The 17,630-nt window shown below is 31.6% G+C and overlaps 4 protein-coding genes across 4 annotated transcripts; 3 read left to right on the top strand and 1 right to left on the bottom strand.

Annotated features, from left to right (window-relative positions):
* Positions 1-1,664: 1,664 nt before the first annotated feature.
* Positions 1,665-3,348, top strand: LOC133319862 (zinc finger protein 501-like). Its single transcript, XM_061525737.1, has 2 exons — positions 1,665-1,695; positions 2,029-3,348. The coding sequence occupies exons 1-2, from the start codon at positions 1,665-1,667 to the stop codon at positions 3,240-3,242; spliced, it is 1,245 nt and encodes a 414-aa protein (XP_061381721.1). The 3' UTR covers positions 3,243-3,348.
* A 472-nt stretch (positions 3,349-3,820) lies between these two features.
* On the top strand, positions 3,821-5,055 carry LOC116778482 (DNA-directed RNA polymerase I subunit RPA49-like). Its single transcript, XM_032672493.2, has one exon. The coding sequence runs from the start codon at positions 3,889-3,891 to the stop codon at positions 4,963-4,965; it is 1,077 nt and encodes a 358-aa protein (XP_032528384.1). The 5' UTR covers positions 3,821-3,888; the 3' UTR covers positions 4,966-5,055.
* Positions 5,056-5,635: 580 nt separating this feature from the next.
* Positions 5,636-9,376, bottom strand: LOC116778478 (zinc finger protein 808-like). The gene is made up of 2 exons (XM_061525895.1): positions 9,171-9,376; positions 5,636-8,726 (listed from the first exon to the last, which is right to left on the bottom strand). Exon 2 carries the CDS (start codon positions 8,698-8,700, stop codon positions 6,448-6,450), a length of 2,253 nt encoding a protein of 750 aa, XP_061381879.1. The 5' UTR covers positions 8,701-8,726; positions 9,171-9,376; the 3' UTR covers positions 5,636-6,447.
* Positions 9,377-9,634: 258 nt separating this feature from the next.
* Positions 9,635-16,330, top strand: LOC116778483 (uncharacterized). The gene is made up of 9 exons (XM_061525807.1): positions 9,635-9,973; positions 10,351-10,571; positions 10,860-10,965; positions 11,392-11,504; positions 12,034-12,143; positions 12,958-13,073; positions 13,240-13,344; positions 13,823-14,004; positions 14,552-16,330. The coding sequence occupies exons 2-9, from the start codon at positions 10,518-10,520 to the stop codon at positions 14,801-14,803; spliced, it is 1,038 nt and encodes a 345-aa protein (XP_061381791.1). The 5' UTR covers positions 9,635-9,973; positions 10,351-10,517; the 3' UTR covers positions 14,804-16,330.
* The last annotated feature ends 1,300 nt before the right edge of the window (positions 16,331-17,630 follow it).

Below are 17,630 nucleotides of genomic sequence, written 5' to 3'. Positions count from 1 at the left end.
CATAAATATATATATATATATATAGTTAATTTTACTTAATTTACAATTAGTCTGATTAAATTAATTTAATATTAAGGAACATTATTGAAACAAAAACATGAATCGAAAGAAAAATTTCTTTCTGTATATGGCCAATTAAAACCTGGAAATTGAGTTTTGTATTTGAGGCATTAATATATATGTGTGCTGGTATTGATGATAAGTGAATGAAAAAAATATGGACAAATAATACAAGAATATTAAAGTCTTATTGATAAATAAAAAAAAATTCTTCAAAATTAAAATATATATATATATATATATATACATAATGATGATATCATTGACAAAGCCTAGATTCGAACTTGCTACATCTGTAATCTGTATATTGTCACATTACAGTACCTTTACCAACTAAGCTATCGTGCCCTAACATTCGAAGATTTTTTTATTCAATTTGAAATGACATATACTGCCGTGATATTATATATGTACTAGCCGTTGCCCGCGGCTCCGCCCGCATGTTGGTCTCTTTTCGCATAACCATATAAATATCAAACTTAAAATTGACCATAACTTCTTTTCCCTTAACCGATTTTGATGAAACAAAGTTTTGACAATGCTCCTAATTATATGTAATCCAAATGTGTAAACCTCGTTCAAATCCGTCGAGTAGTTTTGAAGTTATAACGTACCAGACAGACAGACAAAAATTCCAAAAATTTATTTTTTGGTTTCTGTCACTCTTCTTTAATTGCCTCCTATCAGTTTTTTGGAAAAATATTTAATGTACAGACATTCGATTTTTACTGTCTTATTATATGTATATGATATATACTTTCGCCTGCCAAGTGTATTTTAGTCAAAAAAATAATTTACGAATCCTTAAAATAGATAAAAGATAACAAGAGATCGTATGTCATCAACGCCGAAGATCCCAACAAGTCTAATTGGATGAGATACGTGAACTGTTCCCGTCATTGGTCCGAACAGAATCTCATTGCATACCAATACAGGGGAAAGCTGTACTACAGGTGTTATAATATTATCTCAAATTTAACAGACATACACACGCTCAGGAGCACGATCATACAAATTACAAACACACACACGCGCGCAGACACATGCACTCACGCACGTAGTGAGGATTAATGGTATTTAGACAGTAATTTCGAACAAAAATTTTGTTTTTCTATAGACATTTCACGACCGAACTGAAGTAAATCGCTATCACAAAGCAGTGTTTCTTTATCGAGAATTTTCGTCCCTATATATCCACTTCTGATCATTATGCCTTCAAATCTGTTTTCGTTGAGAGTATTCTTTAAGAGGCACGTGATATTAGAATATCCTATTCTATTTATGAAAAAGATGCTCTTTTTTCAACATTTACATAGACAATAAGCAAAGATCCATCAGCACTGCATAGTCATTTTTATATTTTTAATCAGAACTATAAAAATCATTCCGCGCTTCACTGAGCTGATGGTGTTTTATGGAAGCGAGTTTGCAAATATATTGAACATTGACTTGAAGAAATACAACGCACCTACTGGTTATGCACAAAAATTTGGTACGTTACTTTTTTTTTTGGCTTTTTTTTGGTTTCATTCGCACTAGAATCGTGGAATATTATGCCAATGTCAACGTTTTTATTTGTTGGACGAATTATAATTTTGAGCATTATGTGGAGGAAACACCAAGGAGTTTGTCGAGGTAAGGTGAAAAAAAAAATTATCATTTAACTTGCCAGTAATATAAATATTTTATGCATTTTGAGTAAAAAAAAATATTTTTTTTTTGTTCTGTTATCGTAACAACGGTTCTTTTTAATTTTATGTAAGGATTAAGATAATAAGTGTTTTTTATTTCACTAAAAATACTTTTTTTATAACAAATTTTAAGTAACTTATAATGTTCAGTAGCTATAGACCACCAAACCTAAGATCCCATAGCTTGTCATTACGCCCCTATTGCTACTTTACTTGCTGTAACTTTGCTGACTACATTTTAGGCCGAAAGTGTAGAATGTGTCTCTAACTTTAACAGGTGCTCAGCCGCGATCAAAACAAAAATCTGTATCAAGGCAAGAAAACGCCACAGCTATTACAAATAATGCCACATTATCATCAAAAAAAGACGAAAAACACACAAAAAATAATGGCAACAATACAAAAACTAAAACCACACAAAACAAAATAGTAAATTGCGAAAAAAGTATTCAACGAAGATATAAAAAGCCAAAATTTAACGTGCCAAGGAAAACTGAAAATATAACAAAGAGCGGAGAAATATTTTTATCACAAACAATACAAAATTCATCAAAAGCAAAGGTTACACTTTCACAACCTCGAAATGACAGCGACTCGGTTATTAAATTAGGAAAAACCGATGAAAATATAACATCTGATAGCATAACCGAAAACCACGATAAAATTAATTTAATTAAAGGTTCCAATGAAAATTCTATTATTTCAAATGAAAATACAAAAAGTGATCAGACAGACGATATTTTTGTGAAGAGTGACACAAAAAACGATAAGACAAGGATTTGTTTAGATCAAAATATATTAAACTGCGATATATGTTCGTATAAAACAAAAATTGAGAATCACTTGATAAATCATTTGAAAGTGCATGAATCCGCAAAGAAATATAGATGTAGCCTTTGTGATTACATCACCAGTTTTAAAGGAAGTTTAGGGTATCATCTAAGAACGCATACAGGAGAGAAACCTTTTTCTTGTGATGTTTGTAAAAAGACATTTACACGAAGAGGCGATTTAAATAGGCATATCAAAACGCATACAGGAGAGAAACCTTTTTCTTGTAATGTTTGTAAAAAGACATTTACACAAAGAGGCTCTTTAAATATTCATATCAAAACGCATACAGGAGAGAAACCTTTTTCTTGTAATGTTTGTAAAAAGACATTTACACAAAGAGGCAATTTAGATATGCATATCAGAACGCATACAGGAGAGAAACCTTTTTCTTGTGATGTTTGTAAAAAGACATTTACACAAAAAGGTTCTTTAAACAATCATATCAGAACGCATACAGGAGAGAAACCTTTTTCTTGTGATGTTTGTAAAAAGACATTTACACAAAGAGGTTCTTTAAACAATCATATCAGAGCGCATACAGGAGAGAAACCTTTTTCTTGTGATGTTTGTAAAAAGACATTTACACGAAGAGGCGATTTAAACATTCATATCAGAAGACGTCATATTATTAAACATTTACAAAGCCAAGAATCTTAGTTATTATGTAAAGGAAATATTAAATGTTAGGTTTAATTACAAAACAAATAATTTATCCTACTCAGTGTCACTTATAGTAAATATTTAGAACACTATATGTTGTATTCTCTACAATTAATTTTAGATTTAACTTATTGAATATTTTTTTCAACAATGCCTGAAATACTCATAAATTGTTTACTTTAGGGTAATGTCTATAATTTTTTGGGTCTATCAAAACACGAAACTTAATTTAAACTTCAATAATTTAACGAATTAGATGAAGAGTTTTTAAATTTTCAGTAGTTTAAACTTAAAGCGGTACACAACACAGGTACAGATTATTAATATCTTTAATTATCTGTCTATAAAAAGTTTTTAAAGTAATTTTTTTTAGTTTTTATTTTTAGAGTATGCTTCATACTATTATTTTAATACATTTCATTGTACTATTTTATTGTTTCTTTAAGTATAATATTTTGTTAGAATAAAAAAATTAAATAGATTTTATCTTTACATATTAAAATTTTAACTAGAACGTGTCGTTTTTTACTCTTTGACAGACCAAAGACCAAATTGTCAATTATATCTGACGTATGACATGACGCTTAAATGTTTTTATTTTTATAACCTTATTAATGCACGTGTGATAAATATATATTGAAATATGACACAATTACACATCGAAGAGGTTTATCCGAAAAGTATAACGAATCCCGTACTAATTAACTTTCAAAATGGCTACGCGACCGACAATTTCACAACCGAACCGTGTTTTATATACGACAATGATGAAAAGCATAACAAAACTATAGCCACTACATTAGACGGCTTAGTCTACGCTGGCGAGGAGGATACAGAAGATCTTGGCAGAACTTTGATATTAGCCAGAAATAAATGCACCGGTAAAGTACGCGTGATCGAATCCAGCTATGTAGACCTGAAACCAGTCTTCAAAACTAACACAGAGCCAGCTCCGTTAGAAACCAGTACCTTGGAACTTAGTAGGAAATTCGGTTCAAAGAAACAAAAACAAAAAATGGAACAACGCGAGAAAATGAAAGTCAACATCGAAACTGTTACCGAGCAAATGCAAAATGTGACACAGGAAATAACTGAAGACAAAGTCGATTTATCGTCATACAACAAGACCGATTCAGATGATTTTTATATACCGATTATAAATCGGCAAGCCGATAAAGCGGAGGACGTTTACGACATCAATAATATATTAACTGAGGAACAGTACGAAAAAATAAGCTCTGAGCTGGAAGGCAAAGACTATGAAAACAATTTGATTCCGATCATCAAGAGTATTGTTAAAAACAATTTATCCCAAAAGATGACAGTTTTAGCTGTATATGCCAATTCGTTATTACAGCTGTATGTAACAATGATGAAAGAAATAAGTAAAAAAAGTTTTGTAATATGCCCACATTCGGTTACATTAAACAAGCATGTATTAGACCACTTCCTACTCACGACCAATGGTAAACGGACTCGCCCGGCCCCATACAAAGACAAGTCACTATGTCATGCTATGGTGATAATACTAATGATAAATAATCTTAAATTCGACCTGAACAGTCTCTGTGAATCTATTAAGATCACTCCAAACACAGCATCCATGAAAGTCCGAGTGACCGGAGCATCCGTTACAACATCGGGCAGCAAAAAAGTAGTTCAGTTGAAGCTACCTCTGAACACTAAGTCCAGTTTCAGAAGAAGAAGTGCTAAGTTTTAAGAATAGAACGATATATGTACAGAAAAATATATGTATTTTTACATATAGTGTATTTAATGCTTGTTCATACATTAAATGACATGTTTTATACTTATTTCTTTTACAGTCTCATAAAGGCTCTTGCCCGCGACTTCATCAGTTTGGACCTGAGTATTGTGTTAAGATAAAGCAAATAATATGATTGAATTTTAATACAATATATGTCCACCAACCGTCAGCGCCATCTATCGCGTGTCGCGTTACTTAATACAATACAGCTGTTATGAAGCGTTCCCGGGAACTACACGGACTGAAGGACACATTATATACTATGAGACATATTATTATAAGATTTTATGACAATCCCTTCTCTAGTTTTTGTATGACACTAAGCAAACCTATATAGAATATTTAACTTTTATATTATAAAGGGCTTTTTGCACTACAGAGATAAAAGGTCTGGTATTTACGAAATGCAGTCTCCTTAACTATGTATGCAACAAATCAATTTTTTTGTGATGCACAATATAAATAATTAATAATACGCCAAAAGGTAAGTAAATTGGTAGTAAATTATAAATAAAAAAAATATAAAATCAGGTACGGTATTTGAAAAATTTTATGTTAGTCTACAAAATGCTTAAAACTATATAAAGATGTATTATTGGGAAACGAAATAAAAAAAAAACAATTCTTAGAATATTTATAGAATTATATTTACTTAATATAAAGAAATACAATAAACTAGATTGCTGTTACGTTATTTCTTAAAAAATATATATAATTATTTGGATCAGTCTTAATTAAATCGTTATAAATGTATATAAAAAAAATAGGAGAGATTCATACGAAAATTGCAATAAAAGAAAAGGTTTTTATAATAAACCATTGCTACGTAAGCAAGGAAATTTTATAATAAATATCGAAGAAAATAAAATTATATATACCAAGATCGGCAACTATTCTCTAGTAGAAAATCAGATAGATTCTTCAAATAATAATAGAGTAACTAGTGATGTGCCCTACACATATTTATTGTCAAGATCTACAGATATTAATTACTATCGATTAGAGTGATCTTAAAACGCTAATTCACATCACTAGCAGTATGCGAAATTTTTTTCAATTACATATATAGTTTTCATATTGTTATCAGATAAATATAACGTATAAAAATTGTATCTAAGTATTGAAAATTCATAATTAGAGAAAGAAATTTTTAGGTATTTATTTCCGTCCATGGATATCCGGTTTCTTTATGTTGTTATAATACTATACCTAGATGTCAAAACAAACAAATTTATATGAAGCGAGATGTAGATACATTTCATATAAAATTATTGCAATTAAAAACGACTACTTCTATAACCACGTGTTTTGTAATAATTTTTTTGTTGGTAAAAAATTTTAATTAATAAATCAAACAAAGTAGTGTTTTCACAAACACCTGATAATTCGCATAATTACATTGTTACGTATATCCAAAAACCGGTAATAAACGAATCATGGAGAGCTGGGCTCGATTTTTATATTAAAATGTTTATATTCTACATCATCTTTTGAATCAATATTGCTCTCAGGCGCAAGTTTTCCGCTATCCGAATCATTTTCACTCATTTCAGTCGTACACAACTCGCTCAAATACAACTTCCCTTTCACGTCAACGCTCTGTTTATACCTCTGGATCGCGTATTCAAGACAATTGTAGGAATAAGAGCACAATTCGCATTTGAAAATAAACGAATCGCTCAAATGCTTCATTTTTGAATACACCATGAAATAAAAATCATTATTAAAATTTTTAATACACTCGGTGCAATTTACGTTAAACATACGTTTCTTTGTACCGTAAGTAGCCAGTTCCTCCACGTTAAACTCCTCGTGGAATCGTTTTATGTGACGCTTTAAAGTCTTACGAGTTCTGAAATCTTTGGCGCATATTATACAACGCGGCAGGTTCTTCTCTTTGCTTTCACACGCGTGGTAATTATCGTTGTGACAGTCGAATGTTATTTGTCCTTTAAAAACTAAATTGCACTCCTCGCATTTATATATTTCATCTTTAGCGAGATGTTTGGTCGATAAATGAATATTCAGAGCATCGAGGGAATCGAAAGACAGTGAACATAAATCACAAGGATGGGTATTCATGTTGAAGGAATGGAGTAACTTTAAATGTATTTTACAGGATTTAGCTGATTCGAAACGCTTTTTACATATATGGCACTGTGGGAACGCTGTCGAATCTGGATGTTTGATCCTAACATGCTTCCTCAAACTTCTTTTCTCTTTAAATAGAGTTCCGCACTCTATGCACTTATACCTCTGCATGCCTAAATGTGTGTATTCAATGTGCCGGCGTATGTTCCTTTTCGATTTGAATTGTTTATCACAGAAATCGCATTTGGCCCAGTAGTCGTTATTGTGAACGATTTTTATGTGGGATGCCAGGTAATATTTATTATTGCATATTTTTCCACAGTATTGACATTCAGCGGCCTCGTCGCTGCTGTGTTTTAATTTCACATGGTGTTTCAAAGACCTGTCGCTGTAATATATCCTGTCGCAGTGATCACATTTAAAGGATCCGAGATCCTCACGGTTCGATAATAATTTCGATTCAGCGATTTGAGCTTGCGGATGAAATATTCTCACGTGGAAATTCAAACTCGATATGTCAGTGAACAGTTTGTCACAATGACGGCAGGCGTTCGCATTTTTTGGCGGGAAACAGTTCTTTTTATGCGCAAACATGGTTTCTTTGCTGTAAAATTTATTAAAACAAACGTTGCAAGTGGACAAGCTGTATTCAATGTCGTGATGTGATTTCATGTGATCTTTTAAATCGTATGCCGTTGAAAATGTGTTACAACAAAATTCACAGGTATGCCAATTATTTTCCCGCTTAGGTAATTTCCAAGGTGTTATGTTTAGTAGAGATTTCTTGCAGTGGTCGTAAAACTGTTGGAAACTGTGCTCTTCCCTGATATGTCCTCTCAGTGAGTGCTCATATTCAAATATCGCATTACAAACCTCACATTTAAATATATATTTATCCTCATTGTTTTTGTGACAATTATTAATATGCTTCTCAATATCGTCTTTGATGAATTTTGAACAATACTTACAGTAATTCTTTTCGCCGTGTAAAGTTCTTGTATGCCGTTTCAGACTTTGACTTGATAGATATATTTTCGAGCATATATTACACTTAAAAACGGACTTGTCCTTATGTATTTCTGACCAACTTTTTAACAATTTGTCGCTTTTATTTTCTTTATAATTCTCGGTTGCCACTGAAAAATTTGCCAGATGCACTGTTTCTATATGAGATGCAAGCAATCCCTTGTCTTTGAAGTTCTTTTTACATATATCACAGGTCGGATAATCTACAACTGTGTGCTTGTGCTTCATGTGCCTCTTCAAATTCCTCTCGATATTAAATTTACGATCGCACAAATTACAAGTTATGTTTTGTTTGCCCGCCTGCAAGTGTACGACTATCATGTGAGAGACAAGATTATGTTTCCTTGTGAATATCCGTCCGCACAAGTCGCACTCGGGCTGAGGTTTCCCCAATTTGTTGTGGCCTCGTGACATATGTGCTTGTAACAATGCCGAGTTAGAAAATGTCCTCTCACATATAATACATACATTAGACTGGCAGTTCCCATTTAGGATGTGAGTCTGGAGGTTGTTCTTCCTAGTGAACAAGTGGTTGCAGGAATTGCACACATAATCACCTCTCCGTTTCATTTTATAATTTTCAGTTATTCAGTTATCTGAAATTTTGTAATATTTTTATGTTTTACTAAATCAAAAATTAAATATATATGTGTAAAAAAAAAAAAATTATAAACATGTGTTTATGGCAAAATAATATTTCAAAAAAGTTTCAATACATTTATATTTTGGCATTAAAAATAAATAAAGACTTGCAATTATTAAAAAAAAAAATCATTTTTTCACCAAGTTATTTGTTTTATTAGGAATATTAGTTATAAGAAATAGAATCTTGCGCTGGTGAAGTAACAACTACAAGTTCCGAGAAAAATTTTGTGTAACCAGAAATTGTGATAGAATGATATAGGAATTATCAATGGATTATGCAGTACAGATATTAAAAAAGCATAACACTTACAATTTCTCTGAATTTTTCTTAATAATGAGAAAATAAAATACAATAATTGAACACAAATCGTATAATAAACATAGCAAAACACTACCTTAGTAAATTCGTTTGGAATTCCAGAAAACTATGCCATCAGCCGTTTCCATCCACATTTCTACGTATCTAAGTTATGCTTATCATATTTTTGATGCTATAAGTTACGAGATAATAATTATTGGTATTTATAAATCATAATTTATTTATTTTCTATAAATCTATAAGCTGACTTTACGCATCTATCTCAATTTCAACAAACGACAGTGCAATGACACATGACCATAGACTTCTTTACTTAACTGGAAAAAATAAATTAAACAATAATATAATAATTACAAGAATAATTCATACAGTGTAATGAATTATATAAGAAAAATATTAATTAAAAGGCAAATATTTTTTTCTCATATAATGTTTGTATCATTGCTTGTGTTTAAAAACGACATGTTCTGAGATTAAGGTAACAAAAATCCTTAAGTTATTCAAATAAAGAAAACAATATTAACCGTCATTTTGACAATTTTGGCTTTAACTAAATTAACAAGAGTATGAATCTTTCAGTTAGGATAAATTCAATAGAATTCAAATAAAATTAATCAAAGATCCAAAACACACAAAAAGGGCCGGCATTTCAACGATACGAAGTTGGTCTATTGTCGATGCGAGCACGCACTCGGTTCAGACCAGTCGCCATTTACGATTTCATGCCACGGAGTACAATAGTTTGCTTGGAAGTGTTTAAATAGGTTATAGTGGCAATAATTCAAAAAAAAAAAACTGTGCAACGAAAAACGCAATAATATTTGGAGAAACTATAAGATTGATTATATACTGTAAGCGCATGATAAGTGCGTATTATGAGTAAGTTGATAGTTGACTATTTTTTCATGTAACACGTGCGCCAGTTCTTAAATTTTGCTTGCGTAGTTGCTACGTCGACTGCAAATTTATATACAACTAAACTATCACCTAAATTAGTTCAAAACATATCTCGGTCACTGTATTTTTGGAAATCTATTTTGAGCTGTAGTCAGAGCTATGCTGTCAAAAAAAAGATCTTAATAATTTTATAAGCACTTGAATTTTAATAACAATGAAGTTAGTGCAAGTCGCAATTAGCATTTATCACATTATTCTGTCGTAATATTGTAAAATTTTACGTATTTAAAGACAAAAACCAAAGAATTTTATCAAAAGACGTGTAAAATGACTAACGTAACATTTTTTTTATTTTCCAGAAAATTAAGACCGAAATGCTCAGTAACAGACCACGATATAATATCCTTATGAAAATAGTGCCTGAAATTATAATTAAGTATCAATAAATATATTTATCGAGATAAAAATAACGAGTGTACGTTAAGTGTTTTTATTTGATGATAGCAAAGTTACATTGATTACAAGCATGAAAATACCTGAAAATCCATACTACGGGAACAATGAGACCACTCAGTGGCAGGTATGTTGCATGATATTAAAGAAATCATATCAACGGACGTATGACCAGCACCTACTACGGACGGACAGTCACCAAACATGTATATATATATATATTTATATATATATATATATATATATATAAACTTGTATGTTGTGTATATATATATATACTGAAATATCTATCCTTAATAAATTTTTATAATTTAGTACAATTTCTATTTTATCAAATTATAACTTGTACATATATATAATAAAACATGTGTCAGTTATATTATTTTTGTAACACTTATAATTATCACCCGCCCAGCCAAATGGAGTGATCATAGACAGCGGGGTCGGCGGCGGCGTCGTGGGTAGCGGCGACGCGGGAGCCCGACCCGTTTACCCCGTACACATACCGCGACATATACCCGGTGAGTTCACTCAAATGACGTGTCCAACGAGACAAGATAAAAATGATAAATAATGATTACGTTACTTATTATGTACTTTAATTAATTATAAAAATAAAAAATTGCATTCTAAACTTTTTGATTATGTCCAACGAGAAAAGATAGAAATGGTAAATAAAGATATCGTTTTCTTGTAAACAACCAAAATGATATCTTACAAGAGAGTTATGTTATTTCAATGTTGAACAATATATATATATATACCTCCTGATACATTTTTACAATTATCATCAGTTTCTAACTTAATTATTAAAAGAAAAGAATTAGTTCACTAACATAATACTTGAAAATTAATACGATTTAAAACTACCCGCTTTAAAACAAACGAAAAATATTTTTCTAATAGTGGTAAATTTGACCCACCATCAATATCAATGTTGTATGCAGGTGGTTACGTGATGACGGGCGCGTACTACCCGCCGTACGCGGCGCCGCCTCCAGTACCTGACAATTTTGAAGACTATATGTGGATGGAGAATGAGGAGGAGTTCGATAAACAGGTAATATATATATATATGTGGTTCCGTACCCAAAAAGCGATACAAGACTGTCTCAGACTCCACTGTCAGTGAATGTATGTCTGACATCAGGCTATATCTCATAAACTGCTACAGTTAGTACAAATCAACATGAATGATGTTTACGAAGATTTCCATACAACGGAGACATAATTTTATGCCATTTTAATTTCTTAATAGGTATCACTAATGGTATATATATATATATATATATATATATACCATTTGTATATTTGTTTATTTAACTTAGCAATCATATTTAAAATAATCTTTATCAGCTTTAAGTGGAATTCTAATAAAATATCATATCATATCAGTTCAAGCTAAAGCTGTTGTACCCTGACTCATGTTCCGGTACGTTCCGGTGTAAATGTGATACATATTTTCGGATTACTAGGCATTATTTTGTCATGTCTTAAACAACTTCACACTCCCGGCGTATCGGTTGCTTTGCAGCAACCCGATATCTATCATGGTAATAGTAAGTTCACCTGTATTATGAATTTTCCAGGTTATGCAGCAGTTGGAAGAAGAGGCACTTATGGAGCAATGTATAGAAGCTATGTTAGAAGACGAACAGAGAGAACGGCATAGAACTGTCTCCAACGGACACTGTGCAACGTATGTCACTAATCATTATATGAAACAGCTGTCTGATTATAAAGTCTAGACTCGTTATTATCAGATCATAAGTTACAAAGCCTAGACTTGTTTTTATCATATCATAAGTTACAAATTCTAGACTCGTTATTATCAGACCATAAGTTACAAAGTCCAGACTCGTTATTATCAGATCATAAGTTACAAATTCTAGACTCGTTATTATCAGACCATAAGTTACAAATTCTAGACTCGTTATTATCATATCATAAGTTGCAAAGTCTAGACTCGTTATCATCATATCATAAGATACAAAGTCTAGACTCGTTATTATCATATCATAAGTTATAAATTCTAGACTCGTTATTTTCAAACCATAAGTTACAAAGTCCAGACTCGTTATTATCATATCATAAGTTACAAATTCTAGACTCGTTATTATCAGACCATAAGTTACAAAGTCCAGACTCGTTATTATCAGACCATAAGTTACAAAGTCCAGACTCGTTATTATCAGATCATAAGTTACAAAGTCTGGACTCGTTATTATCAGATCATAAGTTACAAAGTCTGGACTCGTTATTATCAGATCATAAGTTACAAAGTCCAGACTCGTTATTATCAGATCATAAGTTACAAAGTCTGGACTCGTTATTATCATATCATAAGTTACAAAGTCTAGACTCATTATTATCATATCATAAGGGTTTGGTAGCAAAGTTTTAGTTTTAACAATTTAAGGATAACTCCAATTTTATTTATATTATTTATTTTTATTTACCCAATTAATACATTTTTTATGTTAGTTAATTTCCTATGTATATATTAATTACAGAACAAGTAGTGGTTCGTGTAACCTGTCCCTGGAGGAGACGATCTCCAGGTCCACACTGAACCCACTGGCCGCTGAGTTTGTGCCCAGTAGGATATCACAGACCAACACACAAACAGGTATATATATAATATAACCCCCCATTTTAGTGATAATTAATGAAAAATTAGTTTTAGATATGACTAATGCTGGATTCCTTCTTGCAATTTAGTTTATATTAAAAGGGACATTCAATATTATATATATATATTAGTTTGGAAACTTACCAAATACTTGTTTTTACAGAAGAAAAACAAGAAAATCCAGAATTAAGACAAGAAGATAAAACAGAAGAAGAAAAAGTTGAAGAAGTTGAGGCTGTAGTGGATAATGTTATAGAAAATAAAGAAGGTACACACTCATATATATATATATATAAATTATTTAAACATTTTAGTCCTGATTTTAATAACCGGGATTCAAACCCGCAACCTCTGGGACATCAGTGCAGTGGAAACTAAACTAATTTAAATGTCATGCATTTTATATTACAAATTCATATTGGCTTGGAAAAGATTTTTATGGAGCTATTTAAAATGACATAAAACACTTGTAAAATAAAACTAATATTTTTCTCCTTTACTACTTGTTTTTGTTGTCATATTAACCACACACTCCGACGTTTCGGTTAACTCGCAGCAGCCGTGATCACGGACACGAGATGAATGTCTGTCGGTCAGTCTTGTTATCTGTCATAGCTGATAAAAATAATTATAAACGCGTAGTAAATCCGACAAAATATTAGTTTTTATTTAATAGAAAACTCGCGAAAATCTTAGACCTCATTGTGTTATTCAAATCAAACTAACCAAAACGAATTAATTCCCAGAAGCGAAGCAACAGCAACCGGCAGACGCGCAACCAGATAATCCACCGGAAGTTACGGAAGAGAAGAAATCAAAACCGGAAGTGAAGTCGAAAACGAAAAATGTATCTAAATCTGACACAAAGGTCGCTGTCAAGAGAACGGCTAAGAATGAACGGGCAGAGGAGAACTTAGCTGATGTAAAGGTATTATATATAGTATTTTACTTAAATCTTACTATCAGTTTGAATTGTGAATACTAAATACCGACAGTTTAGAGTCTTATTTATACATCACACATGACAGTATCAGTTGTGTGAGTGAAAACGTGGGAACTGTTCCGGGATTTACACTCGCGTACGAGTCGCGAGACGAGGCACGAGCCGGAGCACAAGGTGACAGTTTAAAAAGTCGCTCAAAAGTATAAATCACAAACGATTCCAGTCTCAATACACTCGTAATAAGAACGGCAATTTACAATCTCACCTCGTGCTTCCGCTCGTGCCTCGTCTCGCGACTCGTACGCGAGTGTAAATCCCGGGTGTTGGTTTAGTACTACAATGAAGACTCATAGTAAGGAAACAGAAAGTAACTGGAGAGTTCATAATCATATATATATATATATATATATATATTTATATATAAAACCTATTTGTTAAGTTTAATACATATCATAGTCTATGAACCCCATTCATATAATTATGTTATTTTTCCTAGTAAATATTTTAATAAAACATTTTTTCTAATCCACAGTCAGCAACAGAGGACACCGGTTTCAAACCAATAAACTACGCGGCGGCGGCGAAAGCCAACAAACCTAAGAAACCAGAGCAGGACAAACCCAAATCCGACAAACCAGCAGAGAAACCGAAATCTGAGAAACCAGCGGAGAAACCGAAATCTGAGAAACCAGTGAAACTAGCCGATAAGGATAAGAAACCGCTGAAAGAGAAACCAAAGGTCAAAACAGACAAACCGGTTCAAAGGAAGAACTCTGCTAAATAAATAATATATATATATAATACATTTATATAGTAAATACTAAATAATTTGAAGGGTTATCAACATTATGCCTTTATAGCGGTCTCATATATATAAGACAGGCGTACATATGTATTATATATATATATATATGTGAAGATAACTAACACATGAAATACTATGGATATATCTGTGTGTCCGTATGTTTGAGATCGCTGGAAATCATGTTTAATTGTGATAGATAGTATGCATTCTATTGAAGAAAAAAAAATTTAAAAAAAAGATGTAAAAAAACCTATAAATAAAATAATTATAACATAGTTATTATAGAGCTAGATATACTGGATGTAATGTTATACAAAAGATTAGAGGGTAGTTGGCATAGGAATGTTTATCTGGCTTGTGATTGGTCGATTTTGTGTATGACGTGACAATGGACCAATCACGGCGCGGCGCTAGTTTAATGAAAAACCAGATGTGATCTCGCCTACGATCGGTTGCTTCATCTCGCTATGAAGGACTTATTTGTTTGGTTTTCGCGAGTTGATATGATAGTTGGAAATCGCAAGATACCTCCGATTGGTTGTTCAAACAAGTGACGTCATGATGGACCAATCAGGTGAGTTCTTTGGACATTATACAGTAGAACTTACATATATGACGTCATAACGGACCAGTCACAGCGCTGTAAGGATTAAGGAATTGTACTAGAAAAATAGGACTTGTGATTGGTCGATTTTATGTATGACGTGATTGCTGACCAATCACGCAGCCGTCGTTTATGATGGACTTGCATTTCGTTTACAGCCTCAAATAATGTATAATTAAATATGATTCATAATAAAAATTTTAATTAATTAAATCCAATGATATACACATAATGATAATAATTATTAAAAAATAAGCGTGTTTATTATTATTATTATTCAGCTAATATGTAGATAATTAATGTAAATTGAGTGACAAAATATTGCACGTAATTTTGAGGGTATTTTTGTTTAGTATAAGATAAATTTAGTGTTGCATCAACGGTGGCATTGAAAACTACCAAAAAAAAAAAAAAAGAAATGGTAGATTTCTGTTGACGTTTGGTAGATTTTATTGAAGTTATTACCTGTAATTTTATAATAATAGTGAATTAGTTTTAAATAGTTACTCATCACTGCCTTCATATATCGGGAGTTGAAAAATTTTATGTAACAAAAAAAATATATATATATGTGCTTGTGGCAGTATAGACCTATAGACCTTTTTTTTGAATAAATTTCACCCAAAATTTATGTTATGTTTTTCATCGCACGGTTTTTTATATATAATAAGTCAATTAATAATTAGATTAGACGATTTAAATTGTAATATATATAAGACATTGGCTGAATGACACTGTACAAAACACGACTGTGTGTCCCTAACGTGTCGCTGGCTGTTTATATTTTGGCGGGAATTTTTTTTTTTCATTATGTTGGTAATATTTGCTACCGTGCGATGTTTACCGGTAAAAAGTTTGTGAAGCCTTGTTTATAGACAATTTAATATATGTAAAATACAGGCTATGATTGTTTTATTACCCGACTGCGGAGGAGTGTTATTCTTCTTGATATAAAAGTGAGTAAAATATGCAATTAAATAACTAGTAACGATTTCGACATTAGATATTGATCTTTACGATGCTTAAATCATTTATGTATGAATGTACTTTATCTTAAGAATCTGAAATACGTTAATAAATAAACAAAAATTAGTATATAGTTTGTCTTCTATGGAAGTTTGAAGGAAAAAACATATTTTGCCATTTCAAGTCGTAACAAAAACAATATTAATAATAATATATCGTCCTACGAAATTTATACTTGCAGTGCTAAAGCCGTATACATATATACAAATTATAGTCTAAAGCCGGTTTAAATTCTAGGTAAGTGAATTACTAACAAGCATGGACAGTTACACTGTAGCTCATTCATAAAACTTGTATCCGTACTACGAGTTCACGCCAACTAAATAACTATAAGTATTTCTATACTCTACATTGATAGTAGAGTATCATATGACACGGTTTATATTGAAAAACGAACTACTATTTGTTCAGTGACACGACAAACCGGTGGTAATGACGTGACCTTACGATTATTGAATTACGAGTTGATGAAAACTAGCATCGCCGATAGATGGCGCTATACATAAAACTGGTTATGACTCACTGAACCTGCACTATTTATTACGCGGTCGATTCCTTTAAGCGGTTGTATAACAAAAAAGGTTGATTGTGAAAAGGAAATGCTCGTTGCAGAAAACGTTCCGTTAGTTTAAGTTTAATAAATGGGCAGTATATGTGGAATCGAATAATGTAATATTTATTTACATTATTCGACACATTGTAATTTTTTTTACTCCTCCATAATATTACATATTTTTGTATAGGACTTTTCTCAATAACTTCAACTTATCGTACATATGAATAACTTCTGGTAATATGTTTGAGAATTTTTAAAATGGTTTCGAACATTCACGACGGATCCCTAAAGTTTCTCGGAACTGCTTCTGATAGTCGTTGCTATACAGTCTGCGAAATTTTTTTTATTGCTTTAATAACGTGCGATGACGCAGAGCAGATATAGCGAGGGCTTAGTAAATGTATCATGTAATATAAAAAAGAAACGTTAGGTACGGCGATAATCAAGATTTTTATATGAATTAAAATAATAAAAAAAAATACATAAGGAAAAAATTATTAACTTTGAGCTATAAGTCCTACATTTAAAGTTATGAAAATTCACACACGTATCTTAAACTTCAAGGTTTATAATTGTAGGAAAATCCCATTTTTTTTAATTAACTCTTAATCCATATTTCC

This window comes from Danaus plexippus, chromosome 31, assembly GCF_018135715.1.
Source record: "Danaus plexippus chromosome 31, MEX_DaPlex, whole genome shotgun sequence".
Taxonomy (NCBI): Eukaryota; Metazoa; Arthropoda; class Insecta; order Lepidoptera; family Nymphalidae; genus Danaus; species Danaus plexippus.
This window is presented reverse-complemented; position numbering and strand designations above follow the sequence as displayed.

Excerpts from the sequence above, each read along its gene's own strand:
- LOC133319862 (XM_061525737.1), top strand. The coding sequence starts at position 1,665 with ATGTGGAGGAAACACCAAGGAGTTTGTCGAG. Across the intron at positions 1,696-2,028 it reads ACACCAAGGAGTTTGTCGAG|GTGCTCAGCCGCGATCAAAA; the intron begins GTAAGGTGAAAA and ends TAACTTTAACAG.
- LOC116778482 (XM_032672493.2), top strand. The coding sequence starts at position 3,889 with ATGACACAATTACACATCGAAGAGGTTTATCCGAAAAGTATAACGAAT.
- LOC116778478 (XM_061525895.1), bottom strand. The coding sequence starts at position 8,700 with ATGAAACGGAGAGGTGATTATGTGTGCAATTCCTGCAACCACTTGTTC.
- LOC116778483 (XM_061525807.1), top strand. The coding sequence starts at position 10,518 with ATGAAAATACCTGAAAATCCATACTACGGGAACAATGAGACCACTCAG. Across the intron at positions 12,144-12,957 it reads TCCAACGGACACTGTGCAAC|AACAAGTAGTGGTTCGTGTA; the intron begins GTATGTCACTAA and ends TATTAATTACAG. Across the intron at positions 14,005-14,551 it reads AGAACTTAGCTGATGTAAAG|TCAGCAACAGAGGACACCGG; the intron begins GTATTATATATA and ends TCTAATCCACAG.